General features: G+C 35.6%; 1 protein-coding gene and 1 non-coding gene across 6 annotated transcripts in view; both read right to left on the bottom strand.

Annotated features, from left to right (window-relative positions):
• Rbpj (recombination signal binding protein for immunoglobulin kappa J region) overlaps window positions 1-24962 on the bottom strand; it is a 216603-nt gene that overhangs the window by 44360 nt on the left and 147281 nt on the right. Inside the window, exon 2 of one of the 5 annotated variants that reach the window (XM_071614200.1) lies at window positions 22890-23076. The exons of 3 other annotated variants lie outside the window; for them this stretch is intronic. In XM_071614200.1, coding sequence (XP_071470301.1) covers window positions 22890-22906 — 17 coding nt within the window. In that variant the 5' untranslated portion in view covers window positions 22907-23076. Of the gene's footprint in view, window positions 1-11127; window positions 11151-22889; window positions 23077-24962 lie in introns of those variants that run through there. One more of the 5 variants, XM_071614201.1, reaches the window with a different exon arrangement.
• On the bottom strand, window positions 14812-14942 carry LOC114100818 (small nucleolar RNA SNORA51). The gene has a single exon (XR_003584144.1). It is a non-coding gene; the product is annotated as a small nucleolar RNA SNORA51 (small nucleolar RNA).

Genomic DNA, 24962 nt, shown 5'->3' with positions numbered 1-24962 from the left:
ATGGAGTTAAAAGCAAAAATCAGCACTGAATCTTTTTCTACTGGAAAGGTTTTTTGAAAATCTGTAAACTGATTAATTGTACCACTACAGCATATAGGTATAATAAAACTGTCTTAGCATTAGCAGATACAGAATATATTATAAAACCCACAAAGATTATTATACATGTAGAACCATATTTCTTAGAAGCACAGTGAAGTTTGGCTGGAATCTACCTAAGGGTTCAAGCGGTAAAAATTTTAGACAGATAATGAACAAAATAAAAATCTCAATATTGCCATCATCTTTTCTACTAGCTCTAATATTCTAGCTAGAACTACTAAGGACTACTAAGAGTCACTACACTCAAAATTCAAATATTAAATTTTATTTCTACATGCTTTAAAATTCTGGAAAAGTTACATTCACAAGTAAATGATGATTAAAATAGCCAAGACCCTTTTTTAAAAATACTAATTAAATCAAGCTAACAATTACATAGCATGCTTGCACAACATCACTCCTGCATCAACAGAAAATCGGAGCAACAGAGGTACTGCTGAGACTGGACAACAACACACAAAACCATGAATCATCTTCTACCTAGGTGCCATTCTAAGGCCAAGAATCATAAAAATTGAAATCAAATTGCTTCTTATGTACATAATAAAGTTATCTCCAATAATTTTGTGTGTAATCCTGAACCTCTGTTTAACACACGTGACATCACATTCCTGTTTATCTCATTTAACTAATGGTTACTGTATTTAATGGAGTGTGGAAAGAATTAGAAAATGGGATGTCTCAAGAAGATTTCACAAAGCATGTACTAGATTCACAATGTACAACTCTGATGGGCATGATCCAACTAAATTTTGATCATTTAATAAATCCTCTTTGGCATATATATGGAAAAAATGTCAAGTTAAACTAAGATATACAGTATCTTGTACTGACCAAGACCCATCTTCATTACTAATCTGATATATGACTAACATAAAACTCTGAGAATTATTTACTGGAAAAAAGAAGGTCTTCCCTTTTAATCACTGGTGAGTCCATAAAATTCATGATGTAATATATAGAGTATGCAACCAAAATAATCACTTCTCAGCAGAAAAATAGTAATCAACTATCAATTACTGAGACTGATTACAACCTAAAGATTAGGAGATGGGCAAGTACAGTTTGCAATCTACCTTGAAAAACATCTGTGTACCTACATAATCTAAATTAACAAGTGACTAGAAATAAGCTGGGCCAAGTTTACACCATGTAAACCATCATTTTATAATAGGTATAGGCTATGTTTCACAATACAAAGGAAAAAAATGTAAGCCTACAAGTGTCCAGGGAACCTTCTTAACTTCATAAAATAATGAGTTAAACTGCTATTCAATTTCTCTTTTGATGATTATAGATTATCAACACTGCATTTGCATGAGGTTTCTCAAATTTTCTACATTCTGTATAAATGTACTTTTAATTAAATGTAATAATCCCGATAAATATGTAAAGTGAAAAGGTTCTGATTCTAGGCCTTTCTTTTTAAAGTAAAAAGCGAAAATCAGCTAGAGTACAGTTGATTTGCACCATGCCCCTCCCTTCTTGTTCTATGTTCACATATTTCTTCCTCAGACTGGAGTGAAAGTGAATGAAACATGTTCTTGCTTTACCCAGTATGCTCATATAATAATTTGGCTCAATAAAATTTATATCTTCAGTGTCTATATGTCATCAGTATAATTTTAAATTAGCAAATTCATTTTACTTTTAATGCACTTGCTTTCCCTTCTTAGACAATAATGATCTTATATTCCCCCAAATGAGAAGAGCTAGGGAAAATGCTAATCACAGTAGCTAAATCTAATTTTATACATCAAGAAGTGTGAGATTGGGCTGGGGATGTGGCTCAAGCAGTAACGCGCTTGCCTGGCATGCGTGGGGCGTTGGGTTCAATCCTCAGCACCACATAAAAATAAAGATGTTGTGTCCACCAAAAACTAAAAAATAAATATTAAAAAAATTCTCTCTCTCTTAAAAAAAAGTGTGTGATAGATTGTTTTAATTTGTAATTTCATTAAACACAACACTTCCTACCTGATGGGTTCCCATATATCCTCTAATCTCTTAGAATTTTCAAAATATGTGGAAAACTTACACACACATTAAACTTATATACTCGTACTTCCTTCTGTTCATGGAGGAAGTACAGCAGTGTTTCCTCCCACACAAGATACACTTCCTTCTATATTCAGTCTGTGAAGTAAGTATATGACTACAAATGTGCTGAGGACAAATATGATAAAAAATTATTAAACCTTTTCTGGCTAAAGGATATTTCACATGAGAAAAACAAGTCAAAAATCAAGAAAGGAGGGGAAACAAACAAGAAAAAAATATTTTAAAATACAGAACAATTTGGTAATTACACCACTATTAAGATAAAGCAAAAACCCTCATGTATGTAGAATATTGTCTAGTAATAGTAGTAGAACTTTGGTTTTGAAAATAAACAGATGGCTTGAAAAATAAGCTCAAATCATTAGGGAAACTTCTGGATTGTAGAACTTAAAGTAATTCTTTCTAGTTTCCAAATTTTCTACTTAATGCAGAAATGAGATTAAAATAAATAAGGAAAGAAACAATGTACAAAAGAAAGCATTAACTACCTAAATTCATAATTAAACCGAACTTTACACTAAACCTGTAATAAACAGTTTTTAATTTTATACAATCAAAAGTATTGGGATTTTCTGAACCATGATTTAAGAGAGGGAAATGAAGAAGTACTAAATTAGGGAAAAATCAGGAAACCCAAAATTCACACCTTCAAGGCAGTTACCACCAGTAGGAGGAATAGAAACAAAAGCAAACAAAAACAAGAACAAAGCATATAGTGCTGGAAAACTACTTAGTAACTAACTCTTAAAAAATAAATTAAAAATGTATATACACACATTAGAAAAGGGTACATGTAATGCTCTTTTCAAATCTGTTCTTCAGCAAGTATTTATTGAATATGTAGCAAGGGCCAAGTACAGGTATTTGGTATGTGCATGTATGTGTGTGTGCATGCACTCACACATGGATCAGTGAACAAGAGACACATGCTCCTTTGAAACTTATGTGCAACTGGGACAAATGGACAATTATTTACTACGAAAGATTTACTCATTTTCCATTCATGGATAAATACAGAATAATACAGCTTATATTAAGTCACACAATCTCTAAACAAGACACTATATCTGTGGCTGGGGGTGCAGCTTAATGGTAAAATATTTGCCCAGCATGTATATGTGTAAGGCCCTGAAATTGATCCCCAGCACTGCAAAAATAAATAAACTAGGTCAGCTTTTTTCACACTTCAATTTCTAGTTGTGAACCTGCTTATACTTTAAGAACCACATTTAACAGCAATGTTGCTCCAAACTCAGGTAGGTATAGCTAGTGCTCCCTCATTACTATAACAAAGATGACCAAGGCATGATGATGTATTCTCCTGAACTAACCCATTTATTAAGCATGTTTTTATTGAAATAAACACTCCCTGGGATACATTTCAAAGACATGCATGTAACTACATGTGTGCTGACCACTTCTGAGGAGAAACTCCCAACTCTTGTACGCTTTGTAGAAACATTTGAAAAGAACTATTAATTTTTGAAGTATCTTCATCCTACCTTTTCTTTTAATCAAGAAACAAAAATAAAACAAAACCCCTTCTTTTTGTAAAAATCTCCCAGCAGTTTCTATAAAGAATAGGAAAAGTGGAAAGAAAAATGAGAGCTATCAATCATCATCTCCAACTATGCTTGGCATGAGGCTTTTTAGCTAAAATCTCCAATAATAGTACAGGTTAGGTTAAGGTTGTCTTTCCAAATATCCATATCTAAAGAAGACTTCCAGTGGAATAAATCTGTAATAGCAAAAAGCTCTGCTTATGTAGATAGCATAAGTAAATTGTGAGAATAATGACCTCCATTAATATCTTACATGAAGATCTTATATAAAAAATTATGGCTTAAAAAGAAAATCTGTAGCCTCAAAAAGAGGTGCAATCAGATTCTGGGCAAACTACTCCAATTTCACATATCACCGAATGGGGCTACCACTAGCTAGCTTAGTGATAGAATCATATGTTTAGCATGTGTGAGGCCTTGGGTTCAATTCCCAGAACTACCCCTCCAAAAGAAATGAACAGGGAGATAGATACAAGAGACTGAGAATACTATACCAAATACCTCCTAATATGATACATTAAAACACAATATTACTTTTGTGATATTACTGCCAAAAATGCAGAACCTGATTCTAAACATAAGGAACAAATCCAAATTGTGAAACAGCTTATCCAAAATTAAGGAACTGGCCCAGATAAAAGAATACTTAAGACACATAACAACTGGACAATGCAACATATGGTGCCAAAACTACTTTTGCTATAAAAGACACTATTCAGACAACTGACAAAATCTGGATAAAACCTACAGATAAAGGACCAAATCAATTTCAATTTCCCAATTTTGTAACAGTACAATGGTAATGGAAGAGAAGGTCCTTACTTTTAGAAATATTTGATGTAGAATTTAGAGAGAAAAAGATATTATGTCTACTTCTTTCTTTCAAATGGTTCAGGGAAAATAGTTCATCTGGGTACATGTAGTATGTGAATAGTGACAAGGTGAAAGTTGCAAATGTTAACATTTGAGATATCTAAATGAACTCTAATATCCTTCCAACTTTTCTATAAAATGAAATTATACCAGGAAAACAAAACAAAAAAGCTGCACCCAGAGAAACACGCATCTCTTAAATCAAGATGCTGGCCTGACTCTACTTGCTATAGAACCTGATGGTGAAAAATAAATCAAAAAACATTCACATGATATTTTTTGAGGTGGCATGTAAGATGCTCTGTGGTCAGCTTCCTGGCACAGCTTTTATGTTGTTAAGATAATTATTAAAGAATTGCTTGCTGTAAATTTAAAGTTTGATAATATCCAGTGTTAGTGGTATATAAATGAAGAAACAGAACTATATCATATACCCTCAGGAGTATAAATTTATTCAGTCTTTTTGGAAGACATTTAGGCAATGTCTATTATAATTCAACATTTGCAGTCATTTGACTCAGCCATTTCAATTATAGAAATATACATAGATAATTTGTGACTGCAAAGTATGCATGAAGATGTTCAATAAAATATCATTTGTACCAACAAAAAAATTTTTAAATCCATACATACAATGAATATAGTCTGTTGATTACACAGCACTTCCCATTTATGCCCACATATACAAGCAAAAAACTATTCAGGTAGCAGCATTAATTTTGAATGAGATGCACATCTTTCTTCACTTCCATGTATATACACAACACAGATACAACCTATATACAATTATTAATGATTATGGTGGACAGCTATGAAAATTCCATTTTGCTTTAGAATGTATTACATAATTTGACAGGTTTTTCCTTTACTAATTAAGTTTGGCATATGAAAATAGCAAAATGAAATTGTTATTCATCCACCAATACCCACTCAGTATCAATTCTAGAATACAAGGGACTTGAAATAAAAACAGAGAAAATAAAAACAAAGATAAGAATTCATAAAAATTGTCTTAGAAAGCAAATTTCCTGAGAGCATTCTTAAAAACATATGCTAGACTCAGAGAACCACATTTGTATCTTTACGGAAAAGCTACACTTTCACAAAGGAAATGCAATTTAAAGAACATTAAGAGTTTCCAATCTTGACTTTTTAGTTTTTTAAAATTTTTATTTGGGTTGTACTAGTGATTAAACCCAGAGTTTTGCACATGCAAGACAAGTACTTTACCACTACATCTCGAGTCCTTTTTATTTTGGATCTTGCTAAGTTGTATGGGCTGGTTTCAAATTTGTGATCTTCCTGCCTTCGCCTCCAGAGTAGCTGGGATCACAGGCATGCATTAATACACTGGACCCAATCTTAACTTTTGCTACTATATTCTTCAAGCACCTTAATTTTATGAACTGCATTTTCAAATGTCACATGGTTTTATGAATTTTAGTCATGATTCTCTGATCATCACAAGTCTGCCTACCTTCTTGTTTTGTCTTCCATCCCCTCACCCAGTACAGAAAGTGAAGATGTAGGGGCTGGGGTTATAGCTCAGTAGTAGAGCACTTGCCTTGCTCTTGCTGGGTTTGATCCTCAGCACCACATAAAAAAATAAAATAAAAGAAAGAAAGAAAAGATATTGGCTCTATCTTAAAAAAAAAAAAAAAAAGAAAGTAAAGATGTATGGTAGAGGTAAAGCAGACCAAAAGGTGCCATGTGATGAGGCACATACAAGTTGATCACATAGCAAGTCAGGGGAGAGAGTCAAATGCTGTGATAAGCACACAGACCCAGGGCTTGCTTCAATCCAAATCCTAGCAAAGTGCAAAATAAACCACGGTGAGACCTGGAACAGAAAAGTTAATTAAACTCTCTATGCCTCAGTTTCCTCATCTGAAAACACAGATGAAATTATTTCCACACAGAGTTCTTGTGAAAATTTAAAAGGTTCATACATTTAAAGTTCTGACAAGAGTGTCTCTCACCAACTAAGCACTTGATAAACACCATTATTCTTTCAAGGTTGGATTACTGAATGACATTTACATTAACAAATACAATGAAACTGAAATGGACCATTCAAAATAATATATTTTTATACTGTGGTGTGTGGTGGCACATGCCTGTAATCCCAGTGGATCCGGAGGCTGAGGCAGGAGGATTCTGAGTTCAAAGCCAGTCTCAGCAACTTAGTGAGGCCCTAAGAGCACTCAGAGAGACCATGTCTCTGAATAAAACATTAAAAAAAGCTGGGAATGTGGCTCAGGGTGAAGGACCCCTGGGTTCAACCCTTGGTACCAAAATAAACAAATAAATAAATAAAATACAAGTAGCTGAAATTATATATCTGACAAGGGACCAATATCCAGAATACATAAAATGTTATCTACAACTCAACAACAATTTAAAAAGACTTGAATGGACATTTCTCCAAAAGGCAATATGCTCATGAAAATGTTCAACATCACTAATAAGGCAAATGAAAATCAAAACCACAATGACACCACTTTATACCTATTAGTATGGCTGTTACTATCAAAAACAACAACAAAGTAAGCAAGGTTGGTAAGGATGTGGGGGAAATGGGACTCTGTACGTTGCTGGTGAGAATGTAAAAACAGTGCAGCTACTATAAAAAACAATATGGTTCTTCAAAAAATTAAACAGAGTTATCATATCCAATTCCACTTCAAGGCACATAAACAAAAGAAATAAAAGCAGGTGTTCAAAAAGATAGTTTTACATTTATACTTAAAGCAACTACCTTTTACCTTAGGCAAAAAAGTAGAAGGAACGTTCACTAACAAAGAATAAACAAAATGAGATATATACAGACAAGGGTATATTATTTAGCCCAAAAAGGAACGAAATACTGTAGCACATGCTACATCATGGATGACCCTGGAAGACATTATGCTAAGTGAAATAAGATAGACACACAGAACAAACAGTGTATTAGAGGTACCTAGGGTAATCAAATTCACAAGGACAGAAAGCAGAATGATGGCTGTCAGGGGAAGGTGTGCCTGATATTCAAAAGGTGCTCAATAAATATTTACTGAATGAACAAATGTATGGGCACATATTTCTGAAATATAACAGCTTCTATAAAACATATGACAATTAAGACACTCAATTCTTTCCAACTCTATTATCATTCCACAACTGCTAACTAGGCATGCAAAACCAGGAATCAGATGAAGAACAAGGAGCAAGCCATCTACACCAGAGGCTCTGGGGTGACCACTAATTCATCAACACGAATGAACTGTAGAGGTGCCCATGTATTGGGTACCTAGCAGGGTTCTGGGTGCTCTACATACAGTATGCCTCTCAGCAGTCACCAAAAAAGAGAATTCCATTCTAAAGATAAGACAGGGGGAAAGAGGAGCAAAGCTGAGTCTGACCCAAACTCACACATTTAGGAAATAAGTGGCAGACAGGGGTGTAATTCATTTGTGACTTCAAAGTAAACTGATTTTCTCTGTGTTAACAAATATGTAGCAATCCTACAAGAAGTTAAGAACTGAAGACATGCAGCAAAAAGGGAAATAGAGAATTATTACTATGGACATGGAGTTTCAGTTGGGAACAATGAAAAAGTTCTAGAGACTGATGCTGTTGACAGCTGTACAGCAATGTGAATGTACTTAATGCTACTGGACTGTACACTTAATTTTACATTGTGGATATCTTACAAGAATAATATATATTTAGGTTTGCCTTACACTGACTTAGCATGTTACTAAGCTTGTCTTGGAGGGCCCTATATTACTGTCACCAGCGGCTCACCAGTAACTTAGAAAAAGCAAATTAAGTAGATGCCAAAACAAACAAAAAGAATCCAAGGAATATATGTGTATATAAATGATTTTTATTACTATCAAGGCAAAGATGTAAAGGAAAGAGATGGCATGATGAAGTCTGTCTTAGGAAAGGCAGGCAGCTCAGTCAACATACGACAACCCTTGTATGTGGCCTGTGTCTCTCTCCACAAAGACTGCTTAGGACAGACAGAACATCTTATATGCAAAATAGAGTAATCATGAAAAACTGGCTTATTCCTACAAGATGAAATCACATAATTTTCTTCCTAATACTTTCCTTCATATTTCTCATTGCCACCTCAAATTATAAACAATTTTCATTGTTTATAAAGAAAATAAAATATTTTCTTTCCATAAAATTGTTGGCAGCAATTTTTGAGGTTGTCAGTGGCATTATGTAATCCTGAATTTCTGAAGGCTAGGTAGTAACTCAAAAAATTGTTCTAGGAAGAAATATACCAGACAATTGAGGGTTATTATAGTCTTCTCGGCTTTTAAAATGCTCTTTCCAACATTAATGAGACTCTTAAAAAAATAAGAAGAAGAAAACATGGAACAGCAAAAGTAAAAGAGATATTTTTTTCCCTTCCCATGAAATGTAAGATTGTCCATTGAGTACAACTACATGTAAAACTTCTTAATCTGTTTTCCAAGGGTTCTATTCTTGAAAATAAATGCAACTTTTAGTGTGTAGTCCATCTGTGTGGGAATGGGGTCCAGTTATTTGGTAACCACTGTCCAGGACAGGTAAATAAGCATTTGGTAGGAAGACTAATCAGATCTCCAAGAAGAGACTTCAGCAGAAAGGGCCAAGGAGACTAATGGAGAAGCAAATGAGAGAAAAAAATAAGCTGAGTATCAGAAGGCATCTCAGAATTAGTTCTTGTCTCTAAAGAATTAACAAACTATAGAAAAATGTAATTAGCAGTTTAAAAAAATAATAATAATTTAGCCAAAGAATCTGTTTTTAAACCTGGACTCTATATTGAGTCTCAATACCCTAGAAATAAAATATTACAAATATCCAGTGAAAATTCAAACTATAATATTGGTAGATAAAGGCCAAGTAAGTATACTCTTCAGCTATCATCACACAGATGGAAATATTGGTGACAGAAAAGAAATGTTTCGCTGTAATGGTTCTATTCATCTTGATTCAGCTTCTAGATTCAGACTCAGACACAGTATTGTACAATTAGGTGGAACATGAAGAACCCATTTTTTTCCCTTCATTAAAGTATACTTGAGAAATTACTGGTACTCCTAGGCCAATAACAAATTTTAAAATATCTGCTGTTGACCTTAGATTTTTTATTGCTGATTAAGTTCAAAAATAGTCGAAATAGCCTGTCCTTCAGGAGACTCTTCTGAATATTAAATGTGAGAATTTAGGTAAATGTGAACAAATGGATATCAAAAAAATATGTAATAGAATGCTCACAACATCATTAGATATAATAAACCCAAATTAGAAACAAACCAAATGTTTGGAAAAATTATACAATCGCACAACACAGTACTATTAATGTAACAAAATCAAGCAACTTATTACTCCATTTGCAATGTTGTAGTACCAAAAGAATGCAGACTTAAAAGGTATAATATTGCAAAATTCTATTTATATGAAAATCAAAAGCAGGCAAAAATAGTCTCCAGTATCCATCAGATTCAGTTACCATGGAGAAGAAGGGATACAGACACCAGAGGGGCTATGAGAAGGGCCTCTGGGGAGCTAGCCAGCAATACTCCTTCCTTATGTCATGGCTATTATGTAGTAATTACTATACTATATACTTGGAGCACACAGCAATTAAGAAGGAAAATGGTCCCTCTCCAGGTGGAGGTACAACACAACAGCAGCTAAGGAAAACAGGCATTATGGTACATACTTTATATGAACATCATACTTTCTACCCACATGCATCTTATAAGGCAGGTGTGATTATCCCTCATTAGACATAGAAGAAACTTGGTTTAGCACCTGCCTTACCCAAATTCACATACTGGCAAATTTTGTTCAAAATGTAAATAGTTTAATATTCACGATTTTCCACATAATCTGCATTAAGATAGAATTTTAACTGTAGTTCAGTTCTGGATAGGAAAATGTGAAAGGGGTGACAAGTTGTGTGTTCTTTTTTTTGGGGGGGGGTTGGTTTTTTTTGAGAGGGGTATTGGGCACTGATCTCAGGGGCACTTTACCACTGAGATACATACATCCCCAGTCCTTTTCTTCTTACTATTATTTTTATTTGAGACAGGGTCTTGCTAAATTGCTGAGGGTCTCCTTAAGTTGTTGACGCTGGGCTGGCCTTGAACTTGTGATCCTCCTGTCTTGGGCTCCAAAGTTGCTGGAATTATAGGTGTGTGTAACTGTGCTCAGCTAGGACATTAATGTTAATGCTAGGATTACAAAGTATACTAAAACTTTCTATGATATAGCTTAAATTGGTTTACTTGAAATGAGGAGGGATGGAGGGAGGTCAACCAAAAAAAAATTTTAAAGAAAACTTTCATTACCTTCCCAATTTTCACCTATTGATTAAAGTTATATGAGTAAAGAACAAATATTTCTTTGATTACTGGAAAGTGAAGAAATGTTTCCTAAATACACAGAATTCAGGAAATCTAAAGACATCTCCTCTGAGAGCCAAACCTTGACTAATGCATACATACACAAACGTATGAATATATGTGCGCTGCTTTACCTTTGGGTGGTCCTGCATGCAGTCTAATTCTTTTATAACCATCAAAGGAGTCTCTGCCTGGCACGAGCAAAGAAAAGGTTTAAAATGAGAGTGGTGAGATCATTAAGTAGTGATTAAAAGCACAGATCATCAGTAACTTATGGTGGCACTGCACTATTACAAGAGTGAAGGTTTTGAGGATCTAAGTGAAACCAAGAGGACACTTCAATAACCCCCCCCCCAGATTTGCTTCCTTTTACTTACTTGCTTATAGTTGACTTTAAAAATTACAGAGACCACTCAGCTGATAACATCTGGCTCACTCTTCATCTGGGCCTACACAGGTGTCTGTCTGAAGGGTGAAATATTTGACCTCAGAATGCCAAAGTCGCCACTCTGAGACCACACTAATGGGGCCGTTTTCTCAACTTGTGTCCTATGAAGAGCTATGAAGATGGATTATGTGTGGGTGAGCCACTGACTACTTCATCTCCCATCACCTTTCCCCAGCCCTGTTTCATACTCTGTTGCTGCTGCTGCTGCCTTTTTTTTTTTTTTTTTTTTTGGTACCAGGGATTAACTCAAGGGCACTCAACCACTGAGCCACATCCTCAGCCCTATTTTGTACTTTATTTAGAGATTGGGTCTCACTGAGTTGCTTAGGGCCTCGCCATTGCTGAGGCTGGCTCTGAACTCAGAATTCTCCTGTCTCAGCCTCCCAAGTGACTGGATTATCGGTGTGAGTCACCGCATCTGGTACACTCTGCTTCTTTATCCCATAAATATTCCCAAACCTTATCCTAGGGGAGAGAGATTTGAGACTTATTGTCTTGTCTCCATGCTTGGCTGCCTTGAAAATAAACTTTCTCAAGGCTTGCTTCAGTGACTGGCATACTGTGTAGCAGGCAAAATGAATCTGGTTCAATAGCATAACTGGAGGTGGCACTGAGCAAGAAAAGAATAAGGCCTATAGGAAGGAAGAGATTTAACTTTCAGAGTTTGGTTCATTCATGTTATGTACTTAGTTGGTACTTTGTTGTGTTATAAATTTAAACTATGTAAACTGCAAAGCTGTTATGTTACAGAATTAATTTACTATTTTACTGTCTTAGTCAACTGCTTTAAATGAAATTACTGAATCTAAAAATAGAGTAGTTTTTCTTTGGAGATTAGCTCCACTGTAGCTACTTCATTCTGAATACTCCTTCTCTCCCTGCCTTCTGCACATGCATGTTCCTTAAAGACAGTGGAGTCTCTCTTGTCTGTTACTAGCGAGCCGGACCTCTTCCCTCCTTGTTGCCTTCCACAAGCACTTCACTAACAAATGCCATTATCTATAATCCAAATTCTCATCTCTATCTCCATCCCCTCACTCCGTAAGGTTAGAAGAAACTCTCTTTATCCCTTACACCCACACCTTCCTCAGTCTTCATACAGCAGAGCAAACAAGAGAGAATACACAGAATAGATGGATCTCCTTGTATAATTTCTCATTTAAGCCTTGCTAACAATCCTGAGTCAGCATTTTAACCTACAAGGGAAAACTGAAGCTCAGAGAATTACAAGGTAGGGCTTTCCACTACTTCTGACCACACATTGATCATATTATGGTTGAGGACAACAAGTCCCACAGATAAATACATACGGAAGCTATACTCTGGTGCACAAACCACTCATCTTTCTTGCCTTTCCCCCAAGAGGACATTTCCCCTTAAAACTCACTGATGATGACCATTTGTTTTTCATATTTTTTTTTTAAAAAGTGTCATATAAAAACTTATTTAATGTTTCACAAAATCATTTTATTTACCTATAAACTATTTTTCAGCAAACTAAAACTGCCAAATCCGGAGGATTATACATTGTAGTAATCCAACCAGAGAATATAAAGAATGCTGTAAAGTTAAATAAACTAGAAAAATCTAATTGTGTTACCAGCTCTAGAAATTAATCAAATCCAAGCTTTTTAAAGAATTAAAGTAACCTATCAATTTAAAAAAAAAAATGCCAAGCTTTTTCCACAATAAACTGGACACGCACCAGGGTTATTTTAAGCTGTATATTTTATGCTAGCCAATTTTGTTTGTTTAACTGCAGGCACACACATTGGAGACATATGGCCAAAGTAATAAATTCGTATGATTCACATTTAGGTTGACTCAAATGCATGCAATAGTAAACATCAAGTTCTCAAATACAAGTCTGTACACAGTGGTGCTTACTAAGTGAATGAACAATAATAATAGCAAATCATCTGTTAAAGAAAAAGCAACAAAAAATTATTATGGAACTGTAGCTCTTAAACCATATTATTTAGACCAACCATTTCTGAATTAAATAAGGATTATAAACAAACTGATAAGAAATGCCTCTGAAGTTTGTTTCTATAAGAGAAAAAAATTATGAATGAGCTGATATTAACTTTACAAATCTTTCAATGAGAAGAGAACATTTCACCAAGTTCAAATAGCTAAAAAAATGATTAATTTCTCATCTTAATAAAACTATTTTCCCTATGAGAATTCCCCCCAAATACAATGTTATAGGTTACTGTCACTTGCTCAACAAAGTCATTCTTTTTTTTTTTTTTTTTTTTTGGTACCAGGAACTGAACTTAGGGGCACTCAACCACTGAGCCACATCCCCAGCCCTATTTTATTTAGAGATAGGGTCTCACTGGGTTGCTTAGTACCTTGCTGTTGCTAAGGCTGGCTTTAAACTTGGGATCCCCTTGTCTCAGCCTCCCAAGCTGCTGGGATTACAGGTGTGTGTCACGGCGCCTGGCTCAACAAAGCCATTCTTTATGAAGCATGTTGACACTTCAAAATACCGAACTTTTGAAAGATTCTATGAAGTGCCAATCCAGATCTAATTGGGGCTCTCAGTATACACCTTATTAGTTCCTTCATTTAGTTTTGCTGCTTAAAACCAATTGATAGAAAAACTTGCATATATAATGTGTAGGTCTCCAGCAATTTCACCAAAGGTAATTCTTTACTGTAATAATAATCTAATATCTAATATGCCACAATGTTTAAGCCGATAATAATTTGGTTGATTAATTAGCTTCCTGTTATTTAAAAATGTTAGTAGTTTTAGGTATGAAGAGAAATATCAGATTGAAAAGACATCCTTCATTCTAAGTATAAATTAGAACTTTGGGATGAAACTCAAAATTGAAAGGGAGAAAAAAAAAGTTGAAAGGAAGTTATTTTTTAATGTTCACCTTTTATCTACTGCTATAGTCTAAATATGTCCTCCAAAGTTTATGTTGGAAATTCAATCCCCAATGCATCAGTGTTTGGAGACGGGTCCTTATGGGAGTTGTTTCCATCCCAAAGGCTCTGCCTTCACAAATGGATTGTCATTGTGAGAGAGGATTTGTTATAAAGTTGGGTTTAGCCCCTTCTTAACCTCCCTTTCCTGTGCATAACCTCTTGCCCACCTTATACTTTCTACCATGTTACAATGTTGCAGGCAAGGACCTCACCAGATGTGGCCCCTCAATGGTAATCTTCTCAACCTCCAGAACTGTAAGATATATACTATTTTCATTCATTACCCAGTCTGTGGTATTTTGTTACAGCAGTACAAAGTGGATTAAGACAGCTGCGAATATCTTGGTTTGATTCTAGTAGTCCTCAAGAACTAACCTTGGGTGTACTGGTCTGGTCACTGTACTCAAGAAGCTCATTTCCCTCAACTCCATAGCCCCCATTCACAATACAGTCCAGACAGGAGGCCTGAGCTGGGGTGTCTATAGGATAGGTTTACTCTGCCTCCCTTTTGTATACACTCAGCATAAAAACACAGCCTGTGGTAAGCACCAGGAGGTCAACAAGCTCTTTATTCTGAAAACAAAATACTACTTGTCCTGGGTCAGTTCTTTTAACTTTGAACAGCCTCCTAGGATCTAAGATTTATGCTATTTTTATAGCATCCTCCTAACTGACCTTTGTTGGCCAGCTCACTTTCTCACTTGGCCTGCCTGGTTCTGTGACTCAAAAGTTGACTTTATTCAATGTTCACATTATTATTCTTTTATAGTCAGAATGCAGAGGAAATTCTTTTGTTTGCTCAAGTTGCAAGTAATGAGTTGGGAGGGAGGAAAGGAAGAGAGAAGGGAGCTGTGGAGTACAAAGAGCGGATAGAGAGCAAAGGAGACAGAGAACACTGGAGCCAAGAGAGCAGTAACAAAAGACAGAGGAGAACAAGACTGCTTGAGGGAGTGTCAGAGCCACCAAGTCAAAGAGAAACAAGACAGCAATGGAGGATCTGGGTGGCCATAAAAGGGCAATTGTCCACCTCCTAACAGACCAAATCTGGTCAGTCCCAAATATGGAAATGTTTTAGTTGGAATACAGAGCCTTTCTTCTGTAAAACATGAGCACAGATCACAATCTGGCTTTCCCTATAAATAATCTCACACTTGCACATCTACCCATGGCAAGAAAGATCTGTTCAATTATTATGTACACTATTTCCAAGTTTTGCTCCCCCAAAGCCTGCCTTTTGACCAAAAACAAAAATGAAAACAAATAACAACAACAAAAGAACCCCCACTTCAATGCTTTCATAGGTATTGCAGAGCTTCAGTCTCCATGTCAGTGAAATGGGAATACTAGAGATCTGTTGTGAAGCATGAGCTAATAAATGCAAAATGCTTGGCGTGGAACACCTCAAGCACAATATTCGTTAAATGTCAGTGTAATAACACACTTGAGACTTCTCTGTCTTCAGACCCACCACCAAATTCACAAGAATTTAGTGATAACATATATACTGAAACTAAGATCATTTCAAAATAAAATTACTTCTTTAAATATCTGGTCATTCTCTCCATTTGTAAATTTAGAGGTTCATCAATAAGATATCTGGTCTTCTCTCCACTTGTAAATTAAGAGATGATTAATAAGAGAAAGGCTTGTTATGCCATGACAGGATAGATGTAAATCTAAAAACTTAGTGTTGCCAGGTACAGTGGCACACATCTGTAATTTCAGCAACTTGGGAAACTGAGGCAGGAAAATTACAAGTTCCAGTCCAGCCAAACCAACATAGTGAAGCCCTCAGCAATTTAGCAAGACCCTGTCTCAAAATAAAAAGGGATAGGATATAATTCAATGATCAAGTACCCATGGGTTCAATTCCCAGCACCAAAACAAAGCAACAACAAGCATCCCCCCCCCCCCAACCTAGGGTTATCCAAATTGTATTCATTTGACAAATATTTACTGAGAACCTGCTGTGACTATTCACTGTCCCAGGGGCCAGGGATACAGTACCAACAAAATAAACAAAATCAGTTAATGGTGGTAAAGAATAGGTTTGGGAACTAGAGCAAAGATTGAAAATTGTTTCTCTGCAGAGGAAATGTCAGTGTGTACTTCAAAGGTGAATGTTCTCAGTGGATCCTACTTATTCCAAACCCTCCTTGCTTTATATATGCACCCATGTTCCATGCCTCTGCTAGAATTTTCACTGACAGGTTAGTTTTTCCACAGATATTTCAACAACAAAGGGTCCTGATAAAGCTAAATTTAATGCACATTTTATTAATCTAGTTGCTTAGCTGCTACCACTAACTCTTATATATGCGTGTATACACATACACACAGAGAAACACATACTCAATCACGCTCATCACTACTATCACAGTACTGGTATCAACAAGACACAAAGGCCCTCAAAGTAAGTACTTTTTCCAAAGTGTTCTATCTTACCTCTGCATCAACAGTTCTACCCCAGGATTCCTTATAACAATTAAGGGTAGGAGGACAAAAGGAGGCAGTTGTCCTTCCTCCAAAGTAGCACATTTATAGTCATTATTTCTAAAGATAATATGCTGACATACAGTTGATAAAGCAAGGCCCACAGACCAGTAGAGAAGGTCAGCTTGATCTTACTGTGGTTTCCCCCTGGAGGTAGGGGCTCACTTGCTCACTCACTCTCACCTATGTGAGCCTAACTACACCACTAATGAAAACTGTGCTCCATATCTAAACAGTAAGTTTGGCATTTTGAAGAAAGAACACACACACACATCTTCCTGTTCATCTACGTACTTTCCTTATAATGCCCAGCAGTTCCACAGTGCGAGAAAAAGTAGCTTCATTGTATTTTTCAAATAGATGTTTTCCTGATTCCCTGATTTTTCTGACATGTACTAACACAGTATATTTCACTTTTTCAATAAGGTTCATACTTGAAATGAATTATAAAGTACTCTTTGAAGAGATACCCCAGATACCACAGTCATCCAAAATAGTACTGTTTTTCAAAGTAATGAGAGATGGTACAATTAGTTTTGAGAACATATTTAATGCTAACAATACCCCATTTACTCAAAACATTTTTTTTATTTTTTTAAATCTTTATTTTTTATTTTTTTATTTTTATTTATTTTTTTTATTTTTTATTGTTGGTTGTTCAAAACATTACATAGTTCTTGACATATCATATTTCACACTTTGATTCAAGTGGGTTATGAACTCCCAAGTTTTGTTATCTTCAGAAGCTAAAACATCATTTTAAATATAGACTCACAGCAGCTCATCTTAATCTTTGAAAGGTGATTCTAACTTATTTTTTATAACCAAAAATCAGCTGAAATAATATCTAATAATGAATACAGAATTCATGATATGCTCTTTCTTCTAAATCTAGATATGGAGTTGGGGTGCATCTCTAGCTACTCATATCAGGTTGGAGACAACTAAACTAGAATATAGTTTAGTTTCCTTCTCAACTATTCCCTAGAAACAAACAAAAAAGTACCAAAGAAAAAGACTATAAGCTGGTATCATGCATTTATGATAACCAAAGAAAAGGGACACAGATCTGAAGAAACAAATGCCACAAGGAGACAACATGAAAACTCATAGCTCCTGACAGATGACCAAGATAAGGTAAGATATGGTGAAGCTGGAAGTGAGTGGGAAACATGATTGAGAAAAAGAATCAATGATCTTAATGATGAAAAGCCAAACAGGGCTACCTACCGAAAGAGAGTAGAAAGAACTGGATAAGACTGGGAGCAGTTGGGAGATGGAGAGAATTTTGAGAAGCAAAGCAACAGAATAAAGGAATTTTAATTCTTCCATACTTCACATTCAGAATCTCTTAGTGAAAGAGGACTAAGTCGCTGACATAACACTCCATATTGTCCCTTTCTGACTCCATCTGCCTGCCTGCCCCATCCCTCCCCCCTCTCTCATTCTTTTTCCCCCTTCATTCTGAGTCATTTTCTCCTGCAGCTACCTTGGATTCCAGGAACTACAATCTTTATTGATAAGCATCTTTATAACAAGGGACTGAAACTACCCCCAAGCAATTGCAAGCAGAACAGATAACCCAAGGTGAGATTGCCCCCCCCCCCAAGCAAGAACAATCCCCCACAACAAAACCTGGGGCAATATCTCAGATGAGGAACCAAATCATGCCCTCAGGTGCTGAGGATGTCCCAAAGCTTCACAGAACCCATCCCCATCATAGTCTGATCCCCATCATAGTCTGACCAAAATGATTTACTCTCAGGAGCTATACAAGCTTCTCAGCCATACAACCCGCCTTTGTGCCCTTTTCTATAAAACCTCAAAGTTTCTGTCAGTTCCTTGAGACATAGTTGATCACGGCATGTCAAAAGCTCCTTTCCTGCCCTTCATCACTGCTGTCTCTTTAATTGGCATACTGGGACAGGTGACATAGCCTGGTCTGTTTGGACCAACGGAGCTGAAGCTTCATCCAAGGGCTCTGCCACTAACAGTGTATGCCTGCACACATCTGTACAAAGACTAGCAACTACCATCAGGCAGTTAACCCATGACTAGGAGGCTTTACTTCCTATAATTTCAAAACACAATTTCTAAGGAGTATGTCATACCCAGTTTGGAAAAGAAACTATGTACATTAACAAGATTTCCAAGAACTTGAAGTGAAAGATAAAACAGGCTTTTATTTTTTGCCCTCCTCTTCTGGCAAGAATTATTCCATTTTTTCAACTCCCAAGTGTAGAAAACTAATGTACAAATTCCATTGTAATGAAACAATTTACCAGAAGTCTTCATCTTCTGTTTTCTGAAGACAAAAAAAAATTGTATTTTTGACATAATCTTAAAACACATGTGCATATGATGATACTGCCCTACCTTATTTATTAAAAAATATTCACCAGATACTGTGATTATCCTCAACAGATCTATAAATAACTGCTGTTACAAGGCTACTGTATAAGCAAATGCACTAATTCAAGAAAAATAAAAGTTTAAATATTATCAAAATCCTCACACACAGAAATTCTACATTTAAACATCTGACCACCTTAAATATTTGTAATATATATCTGATTTATGCTGAATTTCTATAGCTTTATATTTATCTTCTGAATTAAAGAGTCACCTGTTAAAGGAACAAATCCTAACACATAAAATAAGTTTAGTGAATTTTAAGATGTATCATCAGGTTTTTTTCTAACTACAGCAATCATTTACTTCAATACAAAGTAAGAGTAAATCACAACTAGGAAATACTATAAATTCTTTCTTTTTCATTTTTTTCCCTTTGGTATTGAACCCAGAGGCACATTACAACTGAGCCACATCCCCAGATCTTTTTTTATTTTGAGACAAGGTCTAAGCTGCTTAGGACATTGCTAAATTGCTAAGGCTGGGCTTGAATTTGTGATTCTTCTGCCTCAGCCTCCAAATTGCTGGGATTATGGCATGTGCCTGGCTGGATTATTGTAAATTCTTAATTATAAACCTTTACATGTTTACCAGGGCAAACAAACAATACACACATACTCACAAAATAATAAAACAACAAAAACATAGGTTTCATAGCTAATTAACTATTCCCTACCATCAGAAATAAGACCACTGATTTGATAATACTTGTGATGGCTATCTACAGGCTTTTGTAGCTTTTGTAGCTGACATCAGTTTGGCAACATGGATTTATAAGACCTGAGTTCCACACAGCTTTCCAGTTACTCATTACAAGAACATCTGTCCAATCCAGTACCAATGCCTACCCTTGAAACAGAAGTTTTAAAAAACTATATCAGGTGATACATTCATGAAACTTTCTGTTCTATTCTGTTTCTGTAAGGGGTAGGGGGCAGAAACTTAACGAATTAATTTCAGAACGTGTATGAAAAACACTGGTCTATGAATTGATAAACACCAAAATGTATGCCAAGAGGCAGCATACAATATCACTCTACTTGATAAAATAGCCTTGGTTAATACCACTCTAAAGCTACTATTGTTTTATTCTCATTTTCTCTTCTACTCCCTATTCTCCTGTTATAACCTTTACTTCAAACAAAAAAGATAAAAGAGTGACCTTTGAAGATGATGTACAGGAAGAATATGCACACCATATTCTCTTTCACCACAGACTAAAATGTATCCTGGTCATTTCTTTTCAACAAAGCAAAACAATATAAAGCTAATAGTATTTCTGAGGAACTCTGTGCCTATAGGAGGCATACACTTACTAGAACAAAAACATAACTAATCAATGTACACATAAATATGCATAGATTTTGTTCATTTCAACTGCTTTAAAAATTGAAGAATAAGCTTTAAAAAAAAAAAAAAAGCAATGCATTCTTTTCTACATCCAGTGCATTGACACATTCCTATTCTGAAATATGCTTTGATGCTGGTCACAAACCACTAAAATGTTTTCTTGATCCACTAATAAATGGGATGAAACCAACAATTTGAAAAACAAAGCTTCAGAGAACACAAAAATCATCCTAGCAGAGTAATAGAACCATAGATAAATTACCAGTCTCTAGTGGCTACCTTCTTTCACTGATAAAACAAACAAACAAACAAACAAAAGCAACTGCTGGGTGCAGTGACACACACCTGTACCTGTAATCCTAGTGGCTCAGGAGTTCGAACCCAGCCTCAGAAACTTAGCAAAGCCCTAAGCAACTCGGTAAGACCCTGTCTCTAAATAAAATAAAAAAAGGGGTGGAGATGTAGCTTAGTAGTAAGTGCCCCTGGTTTCAATCCCTGGTACCCAAAAAACCCAAATAATGATGATTGATTTACTCTAGAAAGAGTACAGGACAAAGTAAAAGAGTCAGGGCAGAAAAAAAAAGAAAATAATGTGCATGCACACACACATAAATCCTGATTTGGCATTTAAAAATCATCACTATCACAGCTGATCTGCCATTTTGTCCCATGTGCCCAACCCTGCATAAGCATATGTGTACAATTATCTATGTATAGCAAATATAGCAAATTATCTATGTATTGCAGATTTATATAATAATATGCTTATGTCTCTATATTTTTTATACATAAATTCATATTTTTCCAGATCATTCTCACAACCTATCAAGATAACAAAGTAAGCATTAGATGTGAAGCACAGGTCAGTTGATCCCTAAGCTCTTAAACAAAAACGTATAAACTTTTTAGAGTAAGAAGAGAAGTTGCCAACTCTGGCTATGCATCAAAATCCCTCTGAAGTTCAAAGGAAACAAATGGAGGACCATGTGCTAACCCAGAAAAATTTTACACTTTAAGTAGCAAGTATTATAGAGAAATATATTTTGTAAACAATACATTAAAAACCATTATGTTCCAAAATATCTTTCTGGAGGATAGACACTATTGTATGCCATTACACATAAAATGCCAAGTTGAAATGAATGACTACTTTGGCTAATTAAGCACATGACTACCTTGGAATATGATTAGATCACTATCACTAGGGATATTTTATTATAAAAGTTTTGTGTAGTTTTAATAATTAAATTCCATTAGGAATTTAACTTTTGGCCAGGCATGGTGGTGCACGCTTATAACCCAGTGGCTCAGGAAGCTAAGGCAGAAGAATCCCGAGTTCAAAGCCACCCTCAGCAACTCAGGTAGGCCCTAAGCAACTCAGCAAGACTCTGTTTCTAAATAAAACATAAAAAAGGGCTGGGGATGTGGTTCGGTGGTTAAGTGCCCCTAGGTTCAAACCCAAGTACAAAAAAAAAAAAAGAATTTAACTGTTGACATACCAAAAGGATCTTATAGAACAAGGTAACCTGGCAAAAGTCGTGGACTCTACCAATGTATTTCTGTTCATGTTTTCTATCTATGACTTATACCTCTCTTCCAAACATAGTTTCCTTTATTAACTAATAGGTTAAGAATGCTGAATCTGATATAATATTAATAAATTCAGCATTCTCACTAAGTTGGTTCAATTGTACCACTCTTCAAAAAAAGCAAAATTATTAGCAGCCATATAGTACAAAAAATTTTTTAATATCAGTTAAGAAATAGTTTAAAACTCACTCATTTGCCTCTAAATGAAAATTCTGTGCAAAAGACAAAACTCTACTATAAATGGACTAAATAGAACAGTTTTGTTTGGCCAAATTAGTACTCTATCTGAAGAATTTACCCTATTCAGGCTACCATGAAATGACGGCACTGAAGAGAACTATTCTATGATGTAAACCGAAAGATAATTACAGACTAACACATGAATAATCCCTAAACTATGTGGTAAAATAAATTATAGCTTATTTCTACACTATTACTATTAAAACTGAAGGAAAATATCTACCCTCATGTCTTCCATAATCTTATCTCAAAAAGGAAAAAAATTCAATCATAAAACTTTCAATATTTTTAACAAAAATAGCACTATAAATCTATAACCACTTGCAATCTAAATATTAAAATATGCAATAATAAGATATAGAATCTGAGCATTCATTCTACCCATGACCCTGGGGTCACCGAGAGATTTCTAAAGCATACCTTTTAATCCACGCCATGGTACTTCAAGAACATGTTAAGGTAAGTCACAGACAGCTTGGAACACTTCGGTGCACCTCAAAACACCTCAGCCAGTGTATCTTTAGCATTCTCCTTTCCTTTTGAGATCATAATGGTTCCGAAGAACTATAATGCTTCCATTTGAATGATAGCCTCATAATTTCAATGACTTAAAAACAAAAACAAAAAATAAGGACTTAAGTGTTTGTATGTTAAGCCACTAGGGCGCTGTGTTAAGCTGCCATGACTACAAAAACAAAGGGTGCTGCTAGTAGCATGTAACACTGTAATTTTTAATGTGAACCCTTGGATGAATGAGAAGCACCAGGTGTTAGCCATTGTTTTAGAGATCTTTCTAGTGAGTCCCACAAATCCCTTTACCCCAATGACTTCTTCAGTTTCTTCTCAAGGAATGAAAATAACTAAAAAACATGTCTGAAGACTTGCTAGGAACCAGGTACACTTGCAAATAACTACTACTGTATTCTTCGTTGAATGAGAAATGGAAATCACCTACACAACTGTACTAAAGGGAACTGGTTAAGTGACAGGATTTCCTTCAAACAATGTCCTGATGTAAATATTACTGAATCACTTACTGCATAGTAGTCATTAAATGGAAAAGAGTACCAGTTTCTAAAGCTTATTTCTAACAGAATGCATATAAATGAACAGATAGTTGACTCTAATACCATGAAATACAATTTGGTTTTCATCCCTGTTTCCCGGCATATAACTCCTAAAATCCTTGGAATCTTCAAAGTGATAAGTGTGGTTCTATATGCTAATAAGTTTACTGAAGGCAAGCAGCCCCCTTGTAGACTCTGGATGAGGGCTGGCCACCAGAAAGATAAGGGCAGGATTAGAGGCTTGGGACTTTACCCCTTATTTACAACTTCTAGGAAGGGGAGGGGCTGAAGGGTAAGTTGATTTAACCTTAAATGACCAATGTTTTAATTAATCAGGTCTATGTAATGAAGCCTCCCTAAAAACACAAAGGGACAGCGTTCAGAGTACTTCCAGACAGGTGAACACTCAGAGGTTCCTGGAGGGTGTAGTATGCCCCATGGAACCTCTTAGCCCCTTCTCCTATACCTTGCCCTAGTTACCTCGCCACCTTTTTATTATCCTTTATAATAAACCAGTAAACGTAACTGTTACTCAGAGTCCTGTGAGCTAGTCTGGCAAATTAATGGAACTCAAAGATGGAGTTGAAGCAGTCCTGTTTAGAGCAGTCTATCAAAAAAGAATAGAAAAAAACACCTGGGACTTGTGCTAGGCATGTGGGAGGGGCAGCCTCCAGGACAAAGCCCTAGACCTTTGGGATCTGATGTTATCTCCAGGTAGATAAGTGTCAGAAATGAAATGAACTGGAGGACAGACAGATGGTATTCACTGGAGTACTGTGTTTGTCTGTTATACTGTGTTTACCTGTTCTATGTGTGGGGAAAAACCCTACACACATTTGATTTGATCACAAGAAGTCTTCTGTGTTAATTGCTATGGAATGACAGCAGAGGAAAAATTGCTTTCTACAGAATGGCTATCCATCAAGTTTTACTGCCTGACTGCACTGGCAGGTATCTGTGTCCCTCTTTCCTGTTCACCACAACCCACCTCTCTTACATAAAAACATTAAAATTATTCCATTATTAAGGTACAGTAAGAAGTGTATGCATCACATTTTTTCTCCCAGTACTACATATCAAACTCAGGAGCAGTCTACCACTAAGTAGCACTCTCAGCCCTTTCTTTTAATTTATTAGGGTCTCACTAATTTGTCCACGCTGGCCTTGAACTTGTAATCTTCCTGCTTTGGCCTCCTCAACTACTGGGATTACAGGCCTTCAGCACTACACCTGGCTTTATGCATCATTTTAAATCTACTAAGAATTCACTCTGTTTCTGCTGCAAGTTTAATACTATTCAGTTACCAAAAAGAATACTTGAGTTATGCAAAGAAAGTCGAACTAATTAATCTTATCAATAAATACATGCATTTACTGTCATAAAGCAATTAAAATTACTTTAGGATGATCCATCAGGAAATTTTTT

This window comes from Marmota flaviventris, chromosome 7 (genome assembly GCF_047511675.1).
Source record: "Marmota flaviventris isolate mMarFla1 chromosome 7, mMarFla1.hap1, whole genome shotgun sequence".
NCBI classification, from domain to species: Eukaryota; Metazoa; Chordata; class Mammalia; order Rodentia; family Sciuridae; genus Marmota; species Marmota flaviventris.
The sequence above is the reverse complement of the archived record's forward strand: the minus strand, read 5'-3'. Positions and strand labels throughout refer to the sequence as shown.